The 23,058-nt window shown below is 36.2% G+C and overlaps 1 protein-coding gene across 4 annotated transcripts in view; it reads left to right on the forward strand.

Moving 5' to 3' along the window:
* Positions 1-23,058, forward strand: part of CEP83 (centrosomal protein 83) — a 134,406-nt gene that overhangs the window by 94,362 nt on the left and 16,986 nt on the right. For all 4 annotated transcript variants that reach the window (XR_014313911.1, XM_082739297.1, XM_082739296.1 and 1 more), the window contains exons 9-11: positions 1,306-1,450; positions 1,564-1,713; positions 20,572-20,647. Coding sequence is in view for 3 of the 4 variants with exons in the window: in XM_082739297.1 (XP_082595423.1) it covers positions 1,306-1,450; positions 1,564-1,713; positions 20,572-20,647 (371 nt within the window). In the remaining variant the exon portion in view is untranslated. The remainder of the gene's footprint in view (positions 1-1,305; positions 1,451-1,563; positions 1,714-20,571; positions 20,648-23,058) is intronic.

The following is a 23,058-nucleotide window of genomic DNA, read 5'->3' on the forward strand; positions in this document are numbered from 1 at the left end:
TCCAAATGGGATTCCATACTTTCTGGGTTTATAGTTGTGAATCTGTTTAGATCATGTGATTATTAGTCCCAGACCATTTTAGTGATGTGAGACCATTTTAAGAACATAAGGAAGAGGGACATCTGGGTGGTTTCTCCTTCTGCCTGTCGCCTGCCCTGCTTGTGCTCTCTCTCTCTATTCCTGACAAATAAATAAAATCTTTAAAAAAAAATAATAACATAAGGAAGATAGGTAGATCGTAGGCCCAATTTTTGTTTTTACGTAGACACTAGGCTAGTTACTGAGCCTCATTTGTTTTTAAAGGGTGTTTAAATCAGCTGTTTTTGGCCTATAACTGTTCTCAAGTTGGTCTTTAGCTGAACTGGCCTCTGTGGCTTTAGGCAGAGCTTATGATGAATTAGTGTTTGTATCATTAATCTCTACTTGATGTTGATTCATGAATTTCTATAGAATTTAGGGAGTAATTTTTCAAGGGATGTAAAGTGTTTGTGATCTAGTTATGCATTCTTTTAAAATTTTGTGTTACATATGAATTTGTCTTAGTTATTCCATCGGCAAAATACTTGACATATCAATGTAAGGAAAATTTGTGAATTCGTTGGATAAACTTGAAAGTTTCGAATTTCTATTTCTTTTTGTTTTTTTTTTTTTTAAGATTTTATTTATTTGAGATAGAGAGTGAGAGCAAAAGCATGAGCTGGGAGGCAGAGAGAGAGGGAGAAGCAGACTCCCCATTGAGCAGAGAACCTGATGTGGAGCTTGATCCTAGGACCCTGGGATCATGACCTGAGCCAAAGGCACCTGCCTGACTTAACTGACTGAGCCACTCAGGTGCCCTTCCAATTTTTATTTCTATTGGTAATCCAACAGTTCTGTTAGAATGATAGATTTTGAAGGGTTCCATGATTTTATTCACTCTACTTTCAACCAGCTTTATGATGATGCTGTCTCTGGGGCTAAGATTACAAAACCCTTTTAGAAGTGGAGTAAATATTTATATCTCTTTGGATATCACCTAGGTTGATGCCCCCACTTCTCAAGAGTCAAGCGAGTAAATATATCTAGTCTTTTATTAAAGTGTTTATATATGTATGCTAAATAAAATGACAGAATAGTTAACTGAGTTTTAGTCTATTTCATTCTTAAAAGGCTTACTAATAACGTAAAGATCTTTGAGAATACATATCCAGACTTAAATTTCTGCAGTCTTTTAGTTGTCTTACCAGCTGATGGATGCTTGCTGTTATGATTTTTCAGCTTGATAACTTTGAATACAGCATATCTTTTTCCTTAAAAAAATATTAGGATTACAGTCAGACAATGAAATTCTCAAATCAGCTGTCGAACACCACAAAGCTCTCCTAGTAGAAAAGGATCGTGAATTAATACGTAAAGTACAAGCTGCCAAGGAAGAAGGTTATCAAAAACTTGTGGTATTACAAGATGAAAAGTAAGTACTTAATTACCTTATTTTGTGTTCAGTCTCCTTGCAAATGAAAACATTTTGCTGTCATAGCATCCTCATTGTAGTTCTTGTAACATAATTATCATCTGTTGTTTTAGGATAGAACTTGAGAACAGATTAGCGGATTTAGAGAAAATGAAAGTGGAACATGATGTCTGGAGGCAATCTGAAAAGGATCAGTGTGAAGAGAAATTGCGGGCTTCACAGATGGCAGAAGAGTCGGCCAGAAGGGAACTTCAGAGTATTAGGTTATCTATGCGTATATATATTTTAAACTTCATTTTGGAATGAATGATCTTAGAGCTATCAAAACATTATAAAAGTCATACACAGAATTCCTACCTGACCTTCACTGAGATCGCTAAAGATTGACATCCTATATAACCATATTACAATAATCAAAGCTAAGACACTAACATTAATATAATCAGGAAATAAATAGTACTGTATCAAACCTATAGATTTTACTCAGATTTTACCAGTTGTCCTACTGATATCCTTCTTCTGGTCCAAGATCCAGTCCAGAATCATACATTGCCTTTACTTGAAGATTGCTAACCAGTTATTTTAGAGATTATCCCTCAATTTGAGTTTGTCTTAAATTCTTTATGATTAAATTCAGGTTATATATTTTTAGCAAAAATAACACCAAAATCAAAGTCATGTTTCTTCAGTGCATTATATTAGGAGGTGTATTACTTGTTCCCTTACTAGTGATGTTCACTTTGGTTAAGATGATGTTGGCCAGATTTTTCCAGTATAAAATGACTGTTTTTTTCTCTTTGTAATATATAATTACCTTATGGGTAAATACTTTGAGACTATGTAAATATTTTTTGTCATACTTTGTCATCATACATTTTTCCACTAATCTTAACACCCAGTGACCAAATCTGAGACAATTTGAACAAAGAAATAAGTTATAATATAATGTTATAATCCATAGGATAAAATAAAAATCTATGTGTCTAGATGACATAATGTATAATATTTAGAAGAAAAGCTCTTGTCAGGAGAATTCCAACTAACAAACATGGAGAAAATGACAGAAATAGGAAAAGATCATTTGGCAAACACTATAGTAGAAATGATAGGCATGATGTCACAAATTTTCAAAGGTTTTCATCATCTCTGCAGACAGTCATAATTTTTCCTCTCTTGCACTATTAATATTGTGTGTTAATGGATTTCTTAATCTTGAACCAACCTCCATTTCTGGAGTAATTATCTGTTTATTCTATAGAAAACAATCTGTTAAATCTCTCTGTCTCTATTGTGGGATCAATTTTGATGATCTGTGTTTTCATAAGAAATTACTTCATCTTGGTTTTCAAATTTGTCTGCATAGAGGTCTGCAGAATAGTTTTTATTTTTCAATTTGTTCTGTTTTAATGAATGCTTACTTTCCCTGGGTTATTTCTTATTTATATATGTGCTTGCTTCCTCTATTTGTTAATCTAGTCGGCTAGTGCTTTGTTGATTTTATTCTTCTTATTGTGATAAAATATACATAACAGAATTCACTGTTTTAATCATTTTAAGCATATAGTTCCATATTTTTTTAAACTAGGAATTAGATTTATGGAGTCAACTGTTTTTCTATTTCCTACCTCATTAATTTCTACTTTCTTCTTCTTTCTGTGTTGTTCTGCCACTAAGAAGTTTTTATAGTTTTATTAGTGTTTAATGTACATAAAATAAAATTCACCCATTTAAATAATGTGCAGTGTGATGCCTTTTGGTATTTGTATAAAGTTTTGTAATCATCACCACCATAGTAAAAGCAAAGAACAGTTCTGTTACCCTAAAATTTTCCCTGTGTCTCTTTGCACTTGACCTTTTCTCTGATCCCCAACCTTTATCCATGTTGTTGCATATATCAGTCTTTTTCATTCTTTTCTGTTGCTGATTAAGATTCCATTGAATGGATGTAACATGATTTGTTTATTCATTTTCCTTTTGATGGGCAGATATTTGGGTTGTTATTAGTTTGGGGCTTTTATGATTAATGTTACTATGAACATTCGTGTAGAAGTCTTTGGGCATACAATTTTATTTCCCTTGGTTAAATATCTAGGAATGACATTGCTGAGTGATGACATATAGCAGTACTGTTCTGCAACATATATAGCAAAACTGTTTTACAGAGTGATCATGCTGTTTTTCATTCCCATAGCAACGTATGAGAGTTCCCCTATGACAGTTCCATTTGATTCACACATCTTAACTGACACTTGTTATTGTCAGTCTTTTTAACCTAACTCTAGCGGATGTGTAGTAATGTATCATTGTGGTCTTAATTTGATTTTCCCCAATGACTAATAATGTTTAGATTCTTGTAATATGGATTTTTGAAGTATTCATCCACATATTTTGCCCATATTTAAAATTAGGATGTTATTTTCATATTGAGTTGTAACAGCGCTTTGTTTTGCATACAAGCCCTTTGTGAGATACATATTTGACAGGTATGTTCTAAGTCTGTGGATTGCTTTGTTTATTTTAATTGTGTCTATTGAAAGCAAAATTTATTTTGACAAAGTCAATTTTATAATTTCTTTTTCTTTTCTAGTTTGTGTGTTTTTTTTTTAATTTTTTGAAAGCTTTGCCTGATCTTGTGTCACAAAAATTACTATTTTGTTTTCTTCTAAAAGATTAGTATTTTGTTTCTTACATTTGGGTTATATGATCCAGTTCATGTTAATTTCTGTGTAGTGTGAGGTGATGGTAGACAATCATTTTTTATTTCCACATAGGTATCCAGTTGTTCCAGCATCATTTGTTAAAGGCAGTCTTTTCCTCCATTGAATTGTTTTGGTTCCTTTGTTAAAAATCAGTTGTCCATTTAAGTGTGTGTATTTCTGGACTCCGTCCCATTGTATTGATCCGTTTGTCCGTCTTCACATGAATATCACACTGTCTTGACCACCGCGGCTTTATAGTAAGTTTGATGCAGGTAGTGCAAGTCCTCCACCTTGTTCTTTCTTTCTTTCTTTTTCTTTCTTTTTTTTTTTTTTTAAGATTTTATTTATTTGAGAGAGAGAGAGAGAGAGCGAGCATGAAAGGGGCGAGGGGCAGAGGGAGAAGCCAGCTCCCTGATGAGCAGAGGGCCCAATGTGGGACTTGATCCTGGGACTCCAGGATCATGACCTGAGCTGAAGGCAGTTGCTTAACCAACTGAGCCACCCAGGTGCCCCACCTTGTTCTTTCTTGAAAGATTGTTTTGGCTCTTCTAAGTCCTTTGCCTTTCCACATAAATTTTAAAATCAGCCTATCACCTTTTCCCAAAAAGGCTTGTTAAGGTTTTGATTGGAATTATAATGAATCTGTAGCTCAGTTTGAGAGGAGTTGTCATCTCAACAGTACTGAGCCTATCCAATCCATGAATATGGCATGTCTCTTCTTTAATCAGATCATCTTTAATTTCTATCATCAGAATTTTATAGTTTTCATTGAATATGTCATGCATATCTTAATGTTACATTTTATTCCTCAGCATTTTTATGTGATTATAAATGGGAACAGTTTTTTAAAAATTTCACTTTCTGGGGCACGTGGATGGCGGGTGGGTTAAGCCTCTACCTTCGGCTCAGGTCATGGTCTCAGGGTCCTGGGTTCGAGCCCCACATTGGCTCTCTGCTCAGTGGGGAGCCTGCTTACCCCCCCGCCTGCCCCCGTCTCTGCCTGCCTCTCTGCCTCCTTGTGATCTCTGTCAAGTGGATAAATAAACTCTTAAAAATAAAAAAATTCACTTTCTGTTTATTGCTGGCATGTGGAAATATAGTCAGTGGACTTTTATGTAAGGATCTTGAGTCCTGTGACCTTACTAAACTCATGTATTTTCTACTAGCTGCTTTGTAGATCTTGAGTTTTCTAAGATCATGTTAATATACTTTATGCTTTCTTTTAATTTGTTTTTTTGTTTTATTTTGAGTTGGGAATTTACTCAACAAGTATTCTTCATTTTTGTTAGTAAAGTTTCTAGTATGAGATTTTTCTTATCCCTGTTTTAGGTATATTAAGTATATTCTCTAAGGTTTTAATTATTATCTTTTAGGACTTGTAATTTGAGTTTACATTTTCCTTTTCACCCAAGAATTAATAGAAGTATTAATAGAAGGTGTAGTTGTTTAATAAGAGAAGAAATTAATAGTTAGTTAGGACTGTCAGAATAAAGTACCACCATCAAGAGGGTTTAGACAATAGAAATTTATTTTCTGATAGTTCTGGACATTAGAAATTTGAGATCTCAAGGTATTGTCAGACTTGGTTTCTCCTGAGGCCTCTTTTGTTGTTGGCTTATAGATGGTTACTTTCTTGCTCGGTCCCACACTGCCTTTCCTTTGTGTGCCTGTGTCTAGTACCTTTCCATCTTCTTATGAGGGTACCGGTCATATGGGTTAGGATTCACCCAGATAGCTTTATTTAACCTTAGTTACCTCTTTAGAGGTCCTCTCTCCAAATGCAATCACATTCTAAAATACTCCTGTTGAGACATCAACATACAAATTTGGGGGAGACACAGGTCAGTTTGTAGCAGAGGGTTTTTTAATTTCCAGCTGGGAGGCTTTTTTAAATTTATAGTTTTATTGCATTATAATCGGAGAATATTGTTTCTATTAGTTCTAATTTATGGAATGCATTGATTTTGTGTGTGTGTGTGTGACATAATATATTAGGGCCAGGTCTAGGATTAAGCAAGTGAGACACCCAGGATAAAAAATTTTGTGTCAACACTGAACATGCTCTAAAGTGAGCTTTAAATTCCAGTATACTTAATGTACAGTGTTTTATTAATCTCATTACTTGGGAAAAATTAATTCAGGCAGAGATATATGTATTATTTACTCATGTCAGTTTTTATGAATGATTACTTTAAATGTTGACTGCTACAATTCTGGAGTCAAATCTGGTAGTGGATTTGGAGAGTCAATTTTGTCGTACTCTTCGCTTTTAGAGGAGTAATTTTCTTTTCTTTCACCATTCTACACAGGTGAAGCTTTTTTTGTTTATTTCTCCTTGACAATATCTAGAAAGGAGAGAGATAATTTCCCCCACAAAAACCCCTACTTTAATGTTTTATCCTATTATGATTCCACAGTTTAGCCAGTTAGAATGTTTTCTGTAAGAATTTAAACCTAATTCTCCTGGTTTGGTTTCTGTTGACATTGTGATAGAGGTCAAGCAAACTGTTACTACTTGGAGACAATAACAAACATAGCCCTTAGGGCTTTTTGTTTGTTTGTTTTGCTATATAAAATAGCATTCATTTCTTCAGCTTTTCTTTAACAGAAATAATTTTCCATTAGTCACTTTGATAATTTTTTTGATTTCTCTTCAGTTTCTCGAGATCATTTCTAATGTATAATTAACCCCAACTTATGTTAAAATGAGGACATAATAACTAACATAAAATATAGCAGAAAGAGTAATTTGCAAAATTTATATGACATTTTTGAAAAAAAGATTTTATTTATTTGACAGAACACAAGCAGGGGGAGCGGCAAACAGAGGGAGAGGGAGAAGCAGGCTCCTCAAGGAGCAGGGAGCCTGATGTAGGGCTAGATCCCAGGACTCTGGGATCATGACCCAAGCTAAAGGCAGTCACTTAACCAACTGACATGCCCAGGCGGCCCTGTACCACTTCTTTTTTTAATGGTCTGCAATTGTGTTTTTCTCATGGCAGTTCTGATTTTCTAATTTATAAGTCTACCTACATAAACTAGATCTATTTTGGTCATTTATTAAAATAATCATGATTGTAAGCTTGTCTTATTTAGAATTTATAATAAGTCAGCAAGAGACTACCTGTAGAGAAAAAAGTCTTGCTTAAGGAGCTGAAAAGTCTCAGTCATATAAACCAGAAGTATCCATTTATTTACAAACAACAAATACCTGTGATAAGTAGGATTAATTACTGCTTTTGCAGATGCTTTAAATTATTAATTACATACTAGTATCCTGTCCTCACTGAAGTGGTTTCTTCTTAAATTACATTATTAAATAACAAAATTGTTACTCTTTTTTTAAAAATTTTTTTAAATTTTTAATTAACATATAATGTAGTATTAGCCTCAGGGGTACAGGTCTGTGGGAATCGCCAGGTTTATACACTTCACAGCACTCACCATAGCACATACTCTCCCCAATGTCCATAACCCCACCACCCTCTCCCTCTCTCCCTCGCTCTCTCCCCACAGCAGCCCTCAGTTTGTTTTGTGAGATTAAGAGTCTCTTATGGTTTGTCTCCCTCCTGATCCCTTCTTGTTTCATTTATTCTTTTCCTACCCCCCAAACCCCTCACGTTGCATCTCCCCTTCCTCATATCAGGGAGATCATATGATAGTTGTCTTTCTCCGACTGACTTATTTCGCTAAGCGTAATACCCTCTGGTTCCATCCACATTGTCGCAAATGGCAAGATTTCATTTCTTTTGATGGCCGCATAGTATTTCATTGTATATATATACCAAATTTTCTTTATTCATTCATCTGTTGATGGACATCTAAGTTCTTTCCATAGTTTGGCTATTGTGGACATTGCTGCTATAAACATTCGGGTGCATGTGCCCCTTCGGATCACTAGGTTTGTATCTTTAGGGTAAATACCCAGTAGTGTAATTGCTGGGTCATAGGGTAGCTCTATTTTCAACTTTTTGAGGAACCTCCATGCTGTTTTCCAGAGTGGTTGTGCCAGCTTGCATTCCCACCAACAGTGTAGGAGGGTTCCCCTTTCTCTGCATCCTCACCAGCATCTGTCATTTCCTGACTTGTTAATTTTAGGCATTCTGACTGGTGTGAGGTGGTATCTCATTGTGGTTTTGATTTGTATTTCCCTGATGCCGAGTGATGTGGAGCATTTTTTCATGTGTCTGTTGGCCATGTGGATGTCTTCTTTGCAGAAATGTCTGTTCATATCCTCTGCCCACTCTTGATTGGATTATTTGTTCTTTGGGTGTTGAGTTCGATAAGTTCTTTATAGATTTTGGATACTAGTCCTTTATCTGATATGTCATTTGCAAATATCTTCTCCCATTCTGTCCGTTGTCTTTTGGTTTTGTTAACTGTTTCCTTTGCTGTGCAAAAGCTTTTGATCTTGACGAAGTCCCAATAGTTCATTTTTGTCCTTGCTTCCCTTGCCTTTGGCGATGTTCCTAGGAAGCAGTTGCTGCAGCTGAGGTCAAAGAGGTTGCTGCCTGCGTTCTCCTCAAGGATTTTGATGGATTCCTTTCTGACATTGAAGTCCTTCATCCATTTTGAGTCTATTTTTGTGTGTGATGTAAGGAATGGTCCAGTTTCATTTTTCTGCATGTAGCTGTCCAATTTCCTTAATACCATCTGTTGAAGAGACTTTTTTCCATTGGACATTCTTTCCTGCTTTGTCAAAGATTAGTTGACCATAGAGTTAAGGTTCTATTTCTTGGCTCTTTATTCTGTTCCATTGATCTGTGTGTCTGTTTTTGTGCCAGAACCATGCTGTCTTGATGATGATAGCTTTGTAATAGAGCTTGAAGTCTGGAATTGTGATGCCACCAACTTTGGCTTTCTTTTTCAACATTCTTCTGGCTATTTGAGGTGTTTTCTGGTTCCATATAAATTTTAGGTTTATTTGTTCCATTTCTTTGAAAAAGAAAGGTGGGCTTTTGATAGGGATTGCATTAAATGTGTAGATTGCTTTAGGTAGCATAGACATTTTGACAATATTTGTTCTCCCAATCCATGAGCATGGAACATTTTTCCATTTCTTTGTGTCTTCCTCAATTTTTTTTATGAGTACTTTATAGTTTTCTGAGTATATATTCTTTACCTCTTTGGTTAGGTATCTAGGTATCTTATTCCTAGGTATCTTATGGTTTTGGGTACAATTATAAATGGGATTGACTCCTTAATTTCTCTTTCTTTTGTCTTGTTGTTGGTGTAAAGAAATGCAACTGATTTCTGTGCATTGATTTTATATCCTGACACTTTACTGAATTCCTGTACAAGTTTTAGCAGATTTGGAGTGGAGTCTTTTAGGTTTTCCACATATACTATCATATCATCTGCAAAGAGTGATAGTTTGACTTCTTTGCCGATTTGAAATCTTTAATTTCTTTTTGTTGTCTGATTGCTGAGGCTAGGACTTCTAGTACTATGTTGAATAGCAGTGGTTATAATGGGACATCCCTGCCGTTTTCCTGACCTTAGCGAAAAGCTCTCAGTTTTTCTCCATTGAGAATGATATTTGCGGTGGGTTTTTCATAGATGACTTTGATGATATTGAGGTAAGTACCCTCTATCCCTACACTTTGAAGAGTTTTGATCAGGAAAGGATGCTGTGCTTCGTTAAATGCTTTTTCAGCATTTATTGAGAGTATCTTATGGTTCTTGTTCTTTCTCTTATTAATGTGTTGTATCACATTGATTGATTTGCAGATATTGAACCAACCTTGCAGCCCTGGAATAAATCCCACTTTGTCGTGGTGAATAATCCTTTTAATGTACTGTTGGATCCTATTGGCTAGTATTTTGGTGAGAATTTTCACATCTGTGTTCATCAAGGATATTGGTCTGTAATTCTCTTTTTTGATGGGGCATTGTCTGGTTTTGGGATCAAGGTAATGCTGGCCTCATAAATGAGTTTTGAAGCTTTCCTTCCATTTCTATGTTTTGGAACAGTTTCAAGAGAATAGGAATTAATTCTTCTTTAAATGTTTGTTAGAATTCCCCTGGGAAGTCATCTGACCCTGGACTTTTGTTTGTTTGGAGATTTTTGATGACTGCTTCAATCTCCTTGCTGGTTTTCTATTTCTTCCTGGTTCAGTTGTGGTAGTTTAAATGTCTCTAGGAATGCATCCCTTTCTTCTAGATCATCAAATTTGCTCATAATATGTTCTTATAATTGTTTGTATTTCTTAGATGTTGGTTTTGATTTCTCCTCTTTCATTCATGATTTTATTAATTTGGGTCCTTTCTCTTTTCTTTTTGATAAGTCTCACTAGGGCTTTATCAATCTTATTAATTCTTTCAAAGAACCAGCTCCTAGTTTCATTGATTTGTTCTGTTGGTTTTTTGGTTTCTATTTCATTGATTTCTGCTCTGATCTATATTATTTCTCTGCTCCTGCTGGGTCTAGGCTTTCTTTGTTTTTCTTTCTCCAGCTCCTTTAGATGTAGGGTTAGGTTGTGTATTTGAGACCTTTCTTGTTTCTTGAGAAAGGCTTGTATCACTATATATTTTCCTCTCAGGACTGCCTTTGTTGTGTCCCACAGATTTTGAACTGTTGTGTTTTCATTATCATTTGTTTCCATGATTTTTTTCCAATTCTTCTTTAATTTCCTGGTTGACCCATTCATTCTTTAGAAGGATGCTGTTTAGTCTCCATGTATTTGGGTTCTTTCCAAATTTCCTCTTGTGATTGAGTTCTAGCTTCAGAGCATTGCGGTCTGAAAATATGCAGGGTATGATCCCAATCTTTTGATACTGTTTGAGACCTGATGTATGACCCAGGATGTGATCTATTCTGGAGAATGTTCCATGTGCACTAGAGAAGAATGTATATTCTATTGCTCTGGGATGGAATGTTCTGAATATATCTGTGATGTCTATGTGGTCCAGTGTGTCATTTAAGGCCTTTATTTCCTCATTGATCTTTTGCTTGTAGGATTTGTCCATTTCAGTGAGGGGAGTGTTAAAGTCCCCTACTATTATTGTATTATTGTCGATTAGTTTTTTTTTATTTTGTTATTAATTGGTTTATATAGTTGGCTGCTCCCATGTTAGGGGCATAGATATTTAAAATTGTTAGAGCTTCTCATTGAACAGACCCTTTGAGTATGATATAGTGTCCTTCCTCATCTGTTTTTATAGTCTCTGACTTAAAATCTAATTGATCTGTTATAAGGATTTCCACCCCAGCTTTCTTTTGATGTCCATTAGCATAGTAAACTGTTTTTCACCCCCTCACTTTAAATCTGGAGGTGTCTTTGGGTCTAAAATGAGTTTCTTGTAGACAACATATTGATGGGGGGTTTTGGTTTTTTTTTTATCCGTTCTGATACCTGTGTCTTTTGATTGGGGCATTTAGTCCATTTACATTCAGGGTAACTATTGAGAGATATAAATTTAGTGCCATTGTATTGCCTGTAAGGTGACTATTACTTTATATTGTTTCTGCTCCTTTCTGATCTTCTACTTTAGGGTCTCTCTTTGCTTAGAGGACCCGTTTCAGTTTTTCCTGTAGAGCTGGTTTGGTGTTTACAAATTCTTTTAGTTTTTGTTTGTCCTGGAAACTTTTTATCTCTCCCTCTATTTTCAATGATAGCCTAGCTGGATATAGGATTCTTGGCTGCATGTTTTTCTCATTTAGTGCTCTGAATAGATCATGCCGGTTCTTTCCAGCCTGCGATATCTCTGTGGATAAGTCTGCTGCCAGTCTAATATTTTTATCATTGTATGTTACAGACTTCTTGTCTGGGGCTGCTTTCAGGAATTTCTCATTGTCACTAAGACTTATAAATTTTACTATTAGATGATGGGGTGTGGACCTATTCTTAGTGATTTTGAGGGGGTTTCTCTGCACTTCCTGGATTTTGATACTTGTTCCCTTTGCCATATTAGAGAAATTCTCTGCAATAATTCTCTCCAATATACCTTCTGCTCCCCTCTCTCTTTCTTCCTCTTCTGGAGTCCCAATTATTCTAATGTTGCTTTGTCTTGTGGTTTCACTTATCTCTCGAATTCTCCCCTCGTGGTCCAGTAGTTGTTCGTCTCTCTTTTGCTCAACATCTTTATTCTCTGTCATTTGGTCTTCTATATCGCTAATTCTCTCTTCTGCCTCCTTTATACTAGCAGTCAGAGCCTCCATTTTTGATTGCTCCTCATTAATAGCTTTTTTTATTTCAAGTTGGTTAGATTTTGTTTCTTTTATTTCTCCAGAAAGGGCTTTTATTTCTCCAGACAGGGTTTCTCTAATATCTTCCATGCCTTTTTCGAGCCTGGCTAGCTCCATGAGAATTGTCATTCTGAACTCTAGATCAGACATATTACCAATGTGCATATTGATTAAGTTCCTAGCCTTCAGTACTACCTTTTGTTCTTTTATTTGTGGTGAGTTTTTCCGCCTTGTCATTTTATCCTGATAAGAATATATATGAAGGAGGGAATAAAATACTAAAAGGGTGGCAAAGACCCCAGGAAAATGTGCTTTAACCAAATCAGAAGGGACCCCAAATCGTGGGGGCAAGAAAGAGGGGAAAAAGAAGTTTAGAAAAAAAAAATTAAAGAAAATATATATATATATATATTAGACTGGTAAATAGAACAGGGTCACCCACTTAATTTTGGGAGTATTTTGGTCTCTTAGAAGAAACCACCTCCCCAAATTTTAAAGAATGGAAAACATATATAAGGGTAAACACAATGAAGGGATAGAATATGACTATAAAGATGAAAAAACATTATTTTAAACCATTTCTAAAAAAGGAGTTGATATGGTAAGTTGGTTGGGAGAATAAAGAAAAAGAAAATGGAGAGAATTTGCTCAGGCTGGAGACTAGAACAAAGCCCTGTGTAGATTTAGGGACTATTTTGATCTATTAGAAGAAGTTGCATCCCAAATATTTTTACTTTTTTTTTTTTTTTTAAATGATGAGGGTTTTTTTTTTTTTTTTTTAAGATTTTATTTATTTACTTAACAGACAGAGATCACAAGTAGGCAGAGAGGCAGGCAGAGAGAGGAGGAAGCAGGCTCCCCGCTGAGCAGAGAGCCCGATGCGGGGCTCGATCCCAGGACCCTGGGATCATGACCTGAGCCGAAGGCAGAGGCTTTAACCCACTGAGCCACCCAGGCACCCCCCAAATATTTTTAGAAGAAATAAAAACCTATGTGTATACAAAAAATAAAGTTAGATACATGAAGGATAGAATATGACTATAATAATGAAGGTTCAAAAAAGATTTTTTTTTTAATGAAAGGTATTGGTAAGACAAACTAGTTAAAAAGTGCTAAAAGAGGAAATGTTAAAAGTTAAAAAAATGTAGCAGAAGAAAAAAATAATAAAATAAGATAATAAAATAATAAAATAAAATAATAAAAAATAATAAAATAATAAAATAAAATTAAATTTAAAAATTAAAAAAAAATTAACTTTGCAAGACTAAAGAATCATGGGGAGAAAGCCATGAATTCCATGCTTTGCTTTCTCCTCTGGAATTCCGCTGTTCTCCTTGGTAAGTGAGCTTGGTCTTGGCTGGATTTCTTGCTGATCTTCTGGGGAGGGGCCTGTTGTAGTGATTCTCAAGTGCCTTTGCCGGAATTGCACCGCCCTTATCAGGAGCCAGGCTAAGTAATCCGCTTAGGTTCGCTTTTGGGTGCTTTTGTTCCCTGAGTGCTTTCCGTAGAGTTCCGGAGGACAGGAATGAAAATGGAGGCCTCCCAATCTCCAGCCTGGAGGAGCCAAGGGCTCGGGGCCCCACTCCTCAGTGCACCCTTGGAGAAAAGCGCTCAATCACTCCTGTCTCCCTGGCCTCTGGCTGTGCTCCGAGCTCACCCAGCCTGTGACCAAGCGTCTCTGTCTCTGGCACACAGCCCTGCCTGGAGTCTCCAAACCCTGCAGATCCCTGTGCTCTTCGGTGGGGTTGGGGGGTCTCCCCAGATCTTTTGGGGTCTCTCCTCACAGAGCAGTGGCCTGTGCCATGGACCACAATTTAAGGTAACCCCAAGTTGAGAGATCACTCCTCAGCTCCATCTCTGTAGGCGGCTTCCCCGCTTTAAGACCTGCGAGCTCTGTGGCACTCAGACACCCCCAATCCCTCTGTGACCCCGTGGGACCTGAGACCACGCTGTCCCCACTTGGGCTCTTCCCCTCCCCCCCCAGCTTAGCTTCTGGAGCAATGTCCCTCAGTGGAGCAGACCTTTAAAAGTTCTGATTTTGTGCTCCCTTGCTCTCCCACTTGCTGGGAGCCGGCCCCTACCCCTGTGGTCTATCTTCCCGTCTCTTTGAATTCACTTCTCTGCTGGTCCTTCCTTTCAGAAAGTAGTCGATTTTCTGTTTCTAGAATTGCTGCTCTTCTTCTCTTTGATCTCCTGTTGGGTTTGTAGGTGTTCGGAATGATTTGATAAGCTATCTAGCTGATCTCCTGCTACCTGATGTCCTCCCAGCCTGATACTTCTCCACCATCTTGACTCCTCCCAAAATTGTTATTCTGACAGTATTCTGTATTTCAGGAGACTGTCCCATCCCACAATGAGTTTATAAGACTTACAGTTACCTATAAATTAAAAATATAGAGAAGTTATTTAAAATATTTTAAGAAGGATTTTATTTATTTTTAAAGATTTTATTTATTTGAGAGAGAATGAGAAAGCACAAGCAGCAGTGAGGGGCAGAGGGAGAAGGAGAAACAGGCTCTCCAATGTGGGACTCCATCCCAGGCCCCCAGGATCATGACCTAAGCTGAAGGCAGATGCTTTGTCATCTGAGCCACCCAGGCATCCCTTAAAAATGATTTTAAGTAAGAAACTAGTCAACTTTTGGTTGTGACAGTAATACAATTCCAGCTAACAAGTGAAGAAAGGGTCTTTATTAGCAGACATAGATTGTGAAAAGAACAGATTGTGCTGGTCTCACAGACATCTGGATATAGAAACCGTCTTCCCTCCTTTCATCTTACTCCTCTCCTCTGACCCTTGTATCTGTTTCTCTCTTACTGCTTTCTCTGTGAAGCCACGACTTTATTTTTGAAATTGAAGGAGATAGGATTCTTATTTGATGTAAGTCAGAAAAAATCTAGAAAAGAAGTTGGGCCTGGTTCACATGCCCATCCCTGGGTCCATCACTACGACGTGGGGAATAGTGGACTCTGGCTCAAACTAGGTTTTTTGCCTATTTCAGAGTGGTGGGGGTGGGGAAAGTACGGTTTTGTTACCAGAAGTGAAGAGGAGGTATATTGGGGAAAGAGCAGCAATTACCAGCTCAGGGAGAGGGAACATGATCATTTAAATTAATCCTATAGTGAATCCCTTATTTTTTGCATTGCTTAAAGCCAGAGCTCTTATTTTCCACTTGTGGCTTTCTGATTTTTTTTTTTTTTCAGAAACATTGAAAAAATAAATCTCTTACTTAATATGCCTCCTTTCTATTTATATTTCATCTTCAGATGAATTATCTGTTGTGTATCATCTTCTTGGGCAGGAAGGGACAATACTTGGGCAGTTGGACAAGTTCTGTTCTAGAATTTGAACTGCAGAGTCAGTGATAGATGAATATGTGGCAACATTTGAAGAGCAGATTGTTCTTTAGTATGCCCTTACTGGTGCTTCTGGTCAATTATTTTAGCCTGGTTCTGGTTCTCTAGTTTCCTGTTGCTTCAGTGAGTCTCATGCCCTCCCAGGGAAGTCTCTTTTTGCTAATAATGGCTAGACTCAGAACTTGGGTGCCTGATACAGAATTAGTAGTGATGTAGAACTATTTAAATCTAATTTTTAAATTAATAAAATTTTTTAAAAATTAAAAATTTAGTTCTTCTGTTGCACTGTTTGAAATGTGCACTATTTGAAATAGCTACATGTACTGAGCTAGTGGCTATCATATTGAGTGGTATCAATTATAGAACATTTCCATCATTAAAAAAAACCTTAATCAGATAGTACCATTGGACTAAAAATTTCCTATGGATAGGGATTCTGTTTTTGTTATTCTCTGGTATATCTGTGACACTTAGGATTAAGCTTAGCATTTGTAGGTAGTCAGTAAATATTTGTTGAATGTTGAAAAGACACATATGAGCTGCCTATCACAGAAAACCTAGGCAATAATCATCATAATTAGGTACCTGTACTCTGAAGAGAACTAGGAATGATTCCATCTCATTGTTATTCATATTGTCTCTGTTTAAACTTTTATATCATTCCATTTTCTGTTGTACCTTGGCCCTCTGGTCTACCAGCTATCTATCAACTGTTAGCTGGTGTACCAACTATTTCTCCTTCAATTATTTCCATAATTACTTAAAAAATATGAAGTGCTTGATCTCATAGTTTCTCATTTGGCAACTTATTCATCCTTTTTGATTTCTGCTCATGGCTGACCCATTAAACTCTCAACAATTTTTGCTGTAGTCTCTAAAATTTCTATTCCATTACCAATAATTTTTTTTTTTTTTTTACCGTCTCCACATTTTAAAAAAATATACTCTCACTGAAACCTCACCTTGTCCTGGCAACCTTTTAGAAGGTTTTTAAGTGGAATTATTCTTCCTTCTTCGTTCCTGCAACTGGGGACCAAAGAGGAAATCTGTGTTTGTGAACCCCACTTTTGCCTCTAGACAATTGTTTGACTAACTTGGGTTAAAATGGTTTTGCTTTTGATAATTGTTGTGTCCATCTTATTCCCATTTTCTTTTCTGTCAATGACTAACCTGCATGATGTTCCCCAATAGTCGCTGAAGACCTTGACTTCTCGCTCAATTTGTTTTTATTTTCTATCCTTTGTCATTGTTCTTTGTGACTGCACCATTCATATTGCTGATTCATCTAACACCTTAGCCTTATAGTTTATCTTCTGTCTGGTATTCTTTATCTTTATTCCAGTTTAGCAGGCCCTACACTTAGCCATTTCTTGGACTTTGCCATCCCTTAGAACTGACCATTTCAAGGACATAATTTCTTTCTCTTATCCACTTCAATCTCACTGAAGACACTGCAGTTTGATACTCAAATTGATATTCAAATGAGTTCTTGTACTTTCTTTCTTTCTCTAGTCTGTTAGCCTGCTTCCCTTGCTTCCCATTCAACTTGGAATCTATTTCTCCACCATTCAACTGTGCTCTTACTTGTACCTGAAAAAAAACTCGTGGACATAAATTCTCTCAACTTCTCATGGAGAATTTCTATATCCTCATCTATTCTTTCCTCCCTTTCTATTTTTTTTTAAAAGATTTTCTTTATTTATTTGAGAGAGAGACAGTGAGAGAGAACATTAGAGGTGAGAAGGTCAGAGGGAGAAGCAGACTCCCCATGGAGCTGGGAGCCCGATGCAGGACTCGATCCCGGGACTCCAGGACCGTGACCTGAGCCGAAGGCAGTTGCTCAACCAACTGAGCCACCCAGGCGCCCCTCCCTTTCTATTTTAATGAAAATACCCATTTTCCCTTTACTTCTCAAGAGCTCTGAATCCCATCCCTTTTGTTTCTCTAGAGTCTTACTTCATTATCTTCTTCATCTGTGTCTGATTTCCAAGGTCCAGTCCAAATTGCATTTGTCTTATGTAGCCTTTACTGATACTGATAGTTTTTTTGTTTTGTTTTTTTGTTTTGTTTTGTTTTATTTTTTTTAAGAGACAGAGAGAGGTGTGGGGGACTATTGAGAGAAAGAATCTTAAGCAGTCTTCACAGTGGCATGGAGCCTGACACAGGGCTCAGTCTCAACAACCCTTCAATCATGATCTGAGCTGAAATCAAGAGTCGGGGGCTTAACTACCCAGGCGCCCTGCTTTTACTGATATCCTAATGAAAGTTAATTAATTGCACTTTCTTCTATTACTTTTTAGTTCTATTTTAAGACTTGCTTCCTTTTGATTTGTTGTGACATACCTTAAATATTCAAAATCTTCTCCTCAAAAGAGATACTATACTTTGTTCCTTTTGAAATAATTTGTTCTGAACTCTTTTGTTTCTGAGATTAAGACCATTGAATTTGTTCACTAAACCCTAATCAGCTCTATTAATTTTTATTTATGTTAAATTCCATTATCCCTCATAATCCTAACTGTAATGATCTCAAATCATGGACTAATTATTTTTTTAAAAACCCATCTAATCAGTTATAGATTCTGACCCTGCACTGCTTTAGTGAAGTGAACTGAAGAAAACTTTGCATGTTATCTTTTATAGTCTACCATAATGGTGTTCTTACTCCTTTCATATTTTAGTGAAAGTCAGATACTCTTTATCATTAGTTTCTTTGACTTCAGTTTTTATTTGTAGGGCATTGTTTCCTTTCTTATCTATATAACTTATTTAGAAAACATTTAGGCCACATTGCTTTCTGAACAGGATTTGCTTTCCTGTTGATTCATCAGGTATATCCAAAATCTTGACCAGAGCTAAGATTTACTTTGGGCCTAACTTTCTAACTCTGGACCTGAGCTGGGACCCACAGTGTTTTCTCCTCTGTTTCTATCGTCATGACTTTGTAGAAAGAAACCTTTATTAACTCCATAATCTAAAAGCACCGAGTTAATAACATCCCTAAAAACGTAAGGGTGAAATGCATGGAAAGTTTGAGAGGGTAATAATATAGTTGGAATTGTGAAATAAGAGTATGACTGGTACTGTTAAAGAAGCAAAGAAAGAGCCAGACTGTCTCTTTTCCTTTAGAGAAGGGCATTTGTGTTTCTGGCATTTGTGTGTAAATATCTCAGGAAGCATTGGGTCTTTGGTTTCTGTCATGTCTTATTGTCCCTTACACATTTAAATGTCTAACCCAAAATTTGGGTTGATTCGTTCACCTACAAATATTTATTGACTGCTTATTAGTGTTTAAAGCACAGCCCTAGGCTCTTGAGACTGTTGTCTTTCTAATAAGCAGTTCTAATTAGATTGATAAGGCATGCTAATAATGCCAAACTGTATATACTAAATGTGAAATGATTTGTATTTCAGGTAAGTGTTTAAAGAATTTTAAAAAATGGGGGGTGCCTGGGTGACTCAATGGGTTAGGCCTCTGCCTTCGGCTCAGGTCATGATCCCAGGGTCCTGGGATTGAGTCCCACATCGGGCTCTCTGCTCACAAGGAGCCTGCTTCCCTCTCTCTCTGCCTGCTTCTCTGCATAAATAAATAAAATCTTTCTGTCTGTCAAATAAATAAATAAAATCTTTTTTAAAAATTAAAAAAAAAAAACAAACGGAGTGGTTGAGGACATATCCTATCACATATTGGCATATCCTGTTAGCTTTAAGTCTTTCTCATGTGGTTTGTCATTTGGTTACCAGAGATACTCTACATTTTAAGGTTCTCATTGATAATGTATCGTTCCTTTTGAAAAGGACACGAATTGTGTAAACATTCACCTCAGGGATGAAAGGTTGTAATATATTTTATAAAATTCACTATGGTGTCTTGTACTAGTTACGGTTTTGGTTTTTTTGTTTGTTTGTTTGGTTTTTTTTTGGTAAATTTTGAACTTAAAATCATTAAAATTGATGCATAATGAAATGGGAGAGAAACACTTACTTGGGTTAAAAGACCCGAGTCTTATCTTCGTTTGACTGGTTGGTAGCCAATATGATTTGGGCCTGAGCCTCAATCTCTTTATCTGTAAAATTGAAATGACTCTACTTACTTCCATAGAATTATTGTGAGAAATTACTCTTGTTAAAAATGACCAGCCTTGGGGTGACTGGGTAGCTCAGTTGGTTAAACGTCAGCCTTTAGCTCAGGTCATGATCCCAGGATCCTGGGATTGAGTCCTGACTTGGGCTCCATGCTCAGCAGGGAGTCAGCTCCTCCCTCTCCCTCTGTGCTCTCTCTCCCTCTGTTCTCTGTCAAACAAGTAAATAAAAATTTTAAAAAATGGCCAGCCTTAATTAAATGCCTGTTTTACTATAGATATCAGAGTGAGCATTAAAGATACAATGAGGAGCTCCACAACCTAGTAGGGAGCAGGTGAGGCAGCAGCGTATCTAAAATCTATGAAATACTGTATGGTGATAAAGATGGCTTCTCCCACATTGGATGACTTTCTGAGGCCTTAGTGACACATTGTTCACTCTTCCACCAAAGGCCATCTGTTCTGATTGTTCCCTATGTTTATTAAAATCCTACTCATCAAATTTATATCTCCATGTAAACAGTCTCTCATCTTCTTAGACATATTTGATTTCTCATTTTCTCTATGCTGGTAGTTTATAGTTTTTTCATAGCAAAAGCAGAAATCTGTTACATTTTAGTTATATGTGAACACACTTCACTGCCTAAAGTCAAAATCTTTATCGTTTTATCTGCCACTTTGCAAGCACAATATCTGGTGTTAATATGGGTACCCCCAAATGATTATCTAATTAATTCATTGAAATATATGAACTATGGATTCTTAATAATGATGTTTGTTGGGTTGTGATATTTAGGTTGAAACTTCAACAACAAACTGTGAATATTGAAAATGCAGAGAAAGAAAAAAATGAAAATTTTGACCTGAAACAGGTATGATTTTAGCAGACATTTTCTTTTTATTTCTTTAAGTGCTTCTTTAAGTCTGTATTTTGAATGTGTGTTCTGATATTTTTTATTGAAGTCTAAGTAACATACAGTGTTATATTAGTTTGAGGTGTGCAATATAATCATTCAACAATTCTTTACATTACTCAGCGCTCATCATGATAAGTATCCTCTCCCCCCCACCCCCAGGATGGTTACAGTACTCTTAGTCCCCTTGATTTCATCCATCTTCCTCTCTGGCAATCACCAGTTTGTTCTGTGTATTGAAGGGTCTGGTTTTTTGTCTTGTTTTTTTTTTCTTCATTTGTTTTGTTTTATTTCTTAAATTCCACATGAAATCATATGGTATTTGTCTTTGTGACTTATTTCACTTAGCGTTATACCCCTAGAGCCATCCATGTTTTTGCAAATGGCAAGACTTTATTCTTTGGTAGGGCTGAGTAATGTCCCGTTGTATGTATATATCACCTCTTATGTATCTATTAATCCGTGGATGGACACTTAAGGTTGCTTGTGTAAGTGTTTTTTGAATCTATTGGAATTTCACATATCAGTATTTTGAAAATATAATCATTATAATTGATAATATATCGATGAGGTTGACAAAGATAAAATGTTTAAATCTCTTTAAGCTCTAATTAGTAAGCTGCTTTTCCTAACTGCTGTTTTTCTGAAGGTCTTTATATGCTGTGACTGAATTTATATGCTGAATTTAAAATTAATTTTTAAAAAATGAATTTTTTAAATTGTAGTTTAAAGAACAGTATTTTAATAATCTGATTTTAAAAATTGATTAGAAAGATTATCTAGGTTTTAAGTTCCCTGTAGCATTGATTTGTAACTTTATTTCTTGCTCCATGAGCTGCATCTTATTATATCCCTATGAAATGTGAAATCTAAGGGTTGTATTTGTTGGAAGGAAATTTGTATTTTAATTAAAGTTATTTGAGTTTAAGAAAAATTTATATGGGTAAAACATGGAAGAGTGTTCTTTATTATTATTTTTTTGTTTAAAGTTATGAGGTAGTGAAGATTCCATTTTCAGGATTTATGTTTGCAAGCTAGCTGGTATTACTTTCCACATGCAGTTGTGGTTTCTAAGTCTCAACTAGGCAGACATAATATTTGATACTCTGAGAGAAGTTATTTAGTACCAGGGGCATTGGGCTTTCTGTCCTTTACTAGATAACGAAAGATACTAAGCTCCTTAAAAGTTACTTGTTCAGTCAACTGTAATACAGATTTAATATTTACAACTCCAGTTAAAAATAAAGGCTGAGTAGTTCTTTGTGGAGAAATTTATTCTGAAGTACAGATCTGAGACATACCATTTTACTTTATTCTGACAATTGCTCTTTTGATATACATAATCTTGTCTTATTTGGTTTGCTGCTTTTAGGAAATACTGGAATTATTTTGCATTTATTTAATTCATTGAGTAAAGAATCTGGTTTCTTTAGACTCTTGAGTCTTATAATGGGTTCTTTTGGTCCTGTGTCTCTTGATTCTCTCCTTCTGAGTTTTCTTAGAGGATGGCTAAGAAGTAAGACAAGGTGAAAGAAAATGAGTATTTTCTGGGGTACCGGGGTGGCTCAGTCAGTTAAGTAAGTATCAGCCTTTGGTTCAGGTCATGATCCCAAAGTCTTGAGATTGAGCCCCTCATCATGCTCCTTGCTCAGCTGGGAGTCTGCTTCTGCTTCTCCTCCCCCCTCCACACACACACTTGTGCTCTTGCTCCCTCTCTGCCTCTCAAATGAATAAAATCTTTTAAAAAAAAATAGAAAATGAGTATTTGTTAATTAATTGGTAAAATGGCTTATGGAGGAAGTAAGTATAACTGTTCCAAGTGAAGATTATTCGATGTATCTTAAAAGTGTGTTAATTTGTAACTAGATAATTAGCTACTTTTCATAAGAAAAAATACTCCCAGATAAAGGTAAATTAGGATGTAGAAAAAGTCCGAGTGACATATCATAGTTTGATAAATGGCTGTAGGAGCCAAGGAATCCTTGCCATTCATTAAATTTCTTAGAATATCTTCTGCCCAACACTGGTTGTATGGAGTGCTTTGAAACTACTTAAAAACAATGTAATATTGATCCCTTCTGTATTTATGATTCCTAACTATTTAAAAAGCAGAACTCCTGGAAGGGTTGCTGATCATAGGGTATATGGAAATGGGAGAATGTATCTCCTTAGCAGCTTTTCCATCTGATGTGCTTTTAAAATCTGTTCTTTCCTAGGAGGCTATAGGAAGTCCAATGGAGAATCTCTCTAATGGTTGGATTCTCCTTTCTCGCTTCTCTTATTCTCCTTTTCATAACCCTTTTCCTACTCCCAATACCTCTTCCAACCTGTTTATTTTGGGAAGAAGGGGAGAGGACTTAGTGGCAGAC

Source organism: Mustela nivalis (genome assembly GCF_964662115.1).
Source record: "Mustela nivalis genome assembly, chromosome: 7".
In the NCBI taxonomy this organism is placed as follows: Eukaryota; Metazoa; Chordata; class Mammalia; order Carnivora; family Mustelidae; genus Mustela; species Mustela nivalis.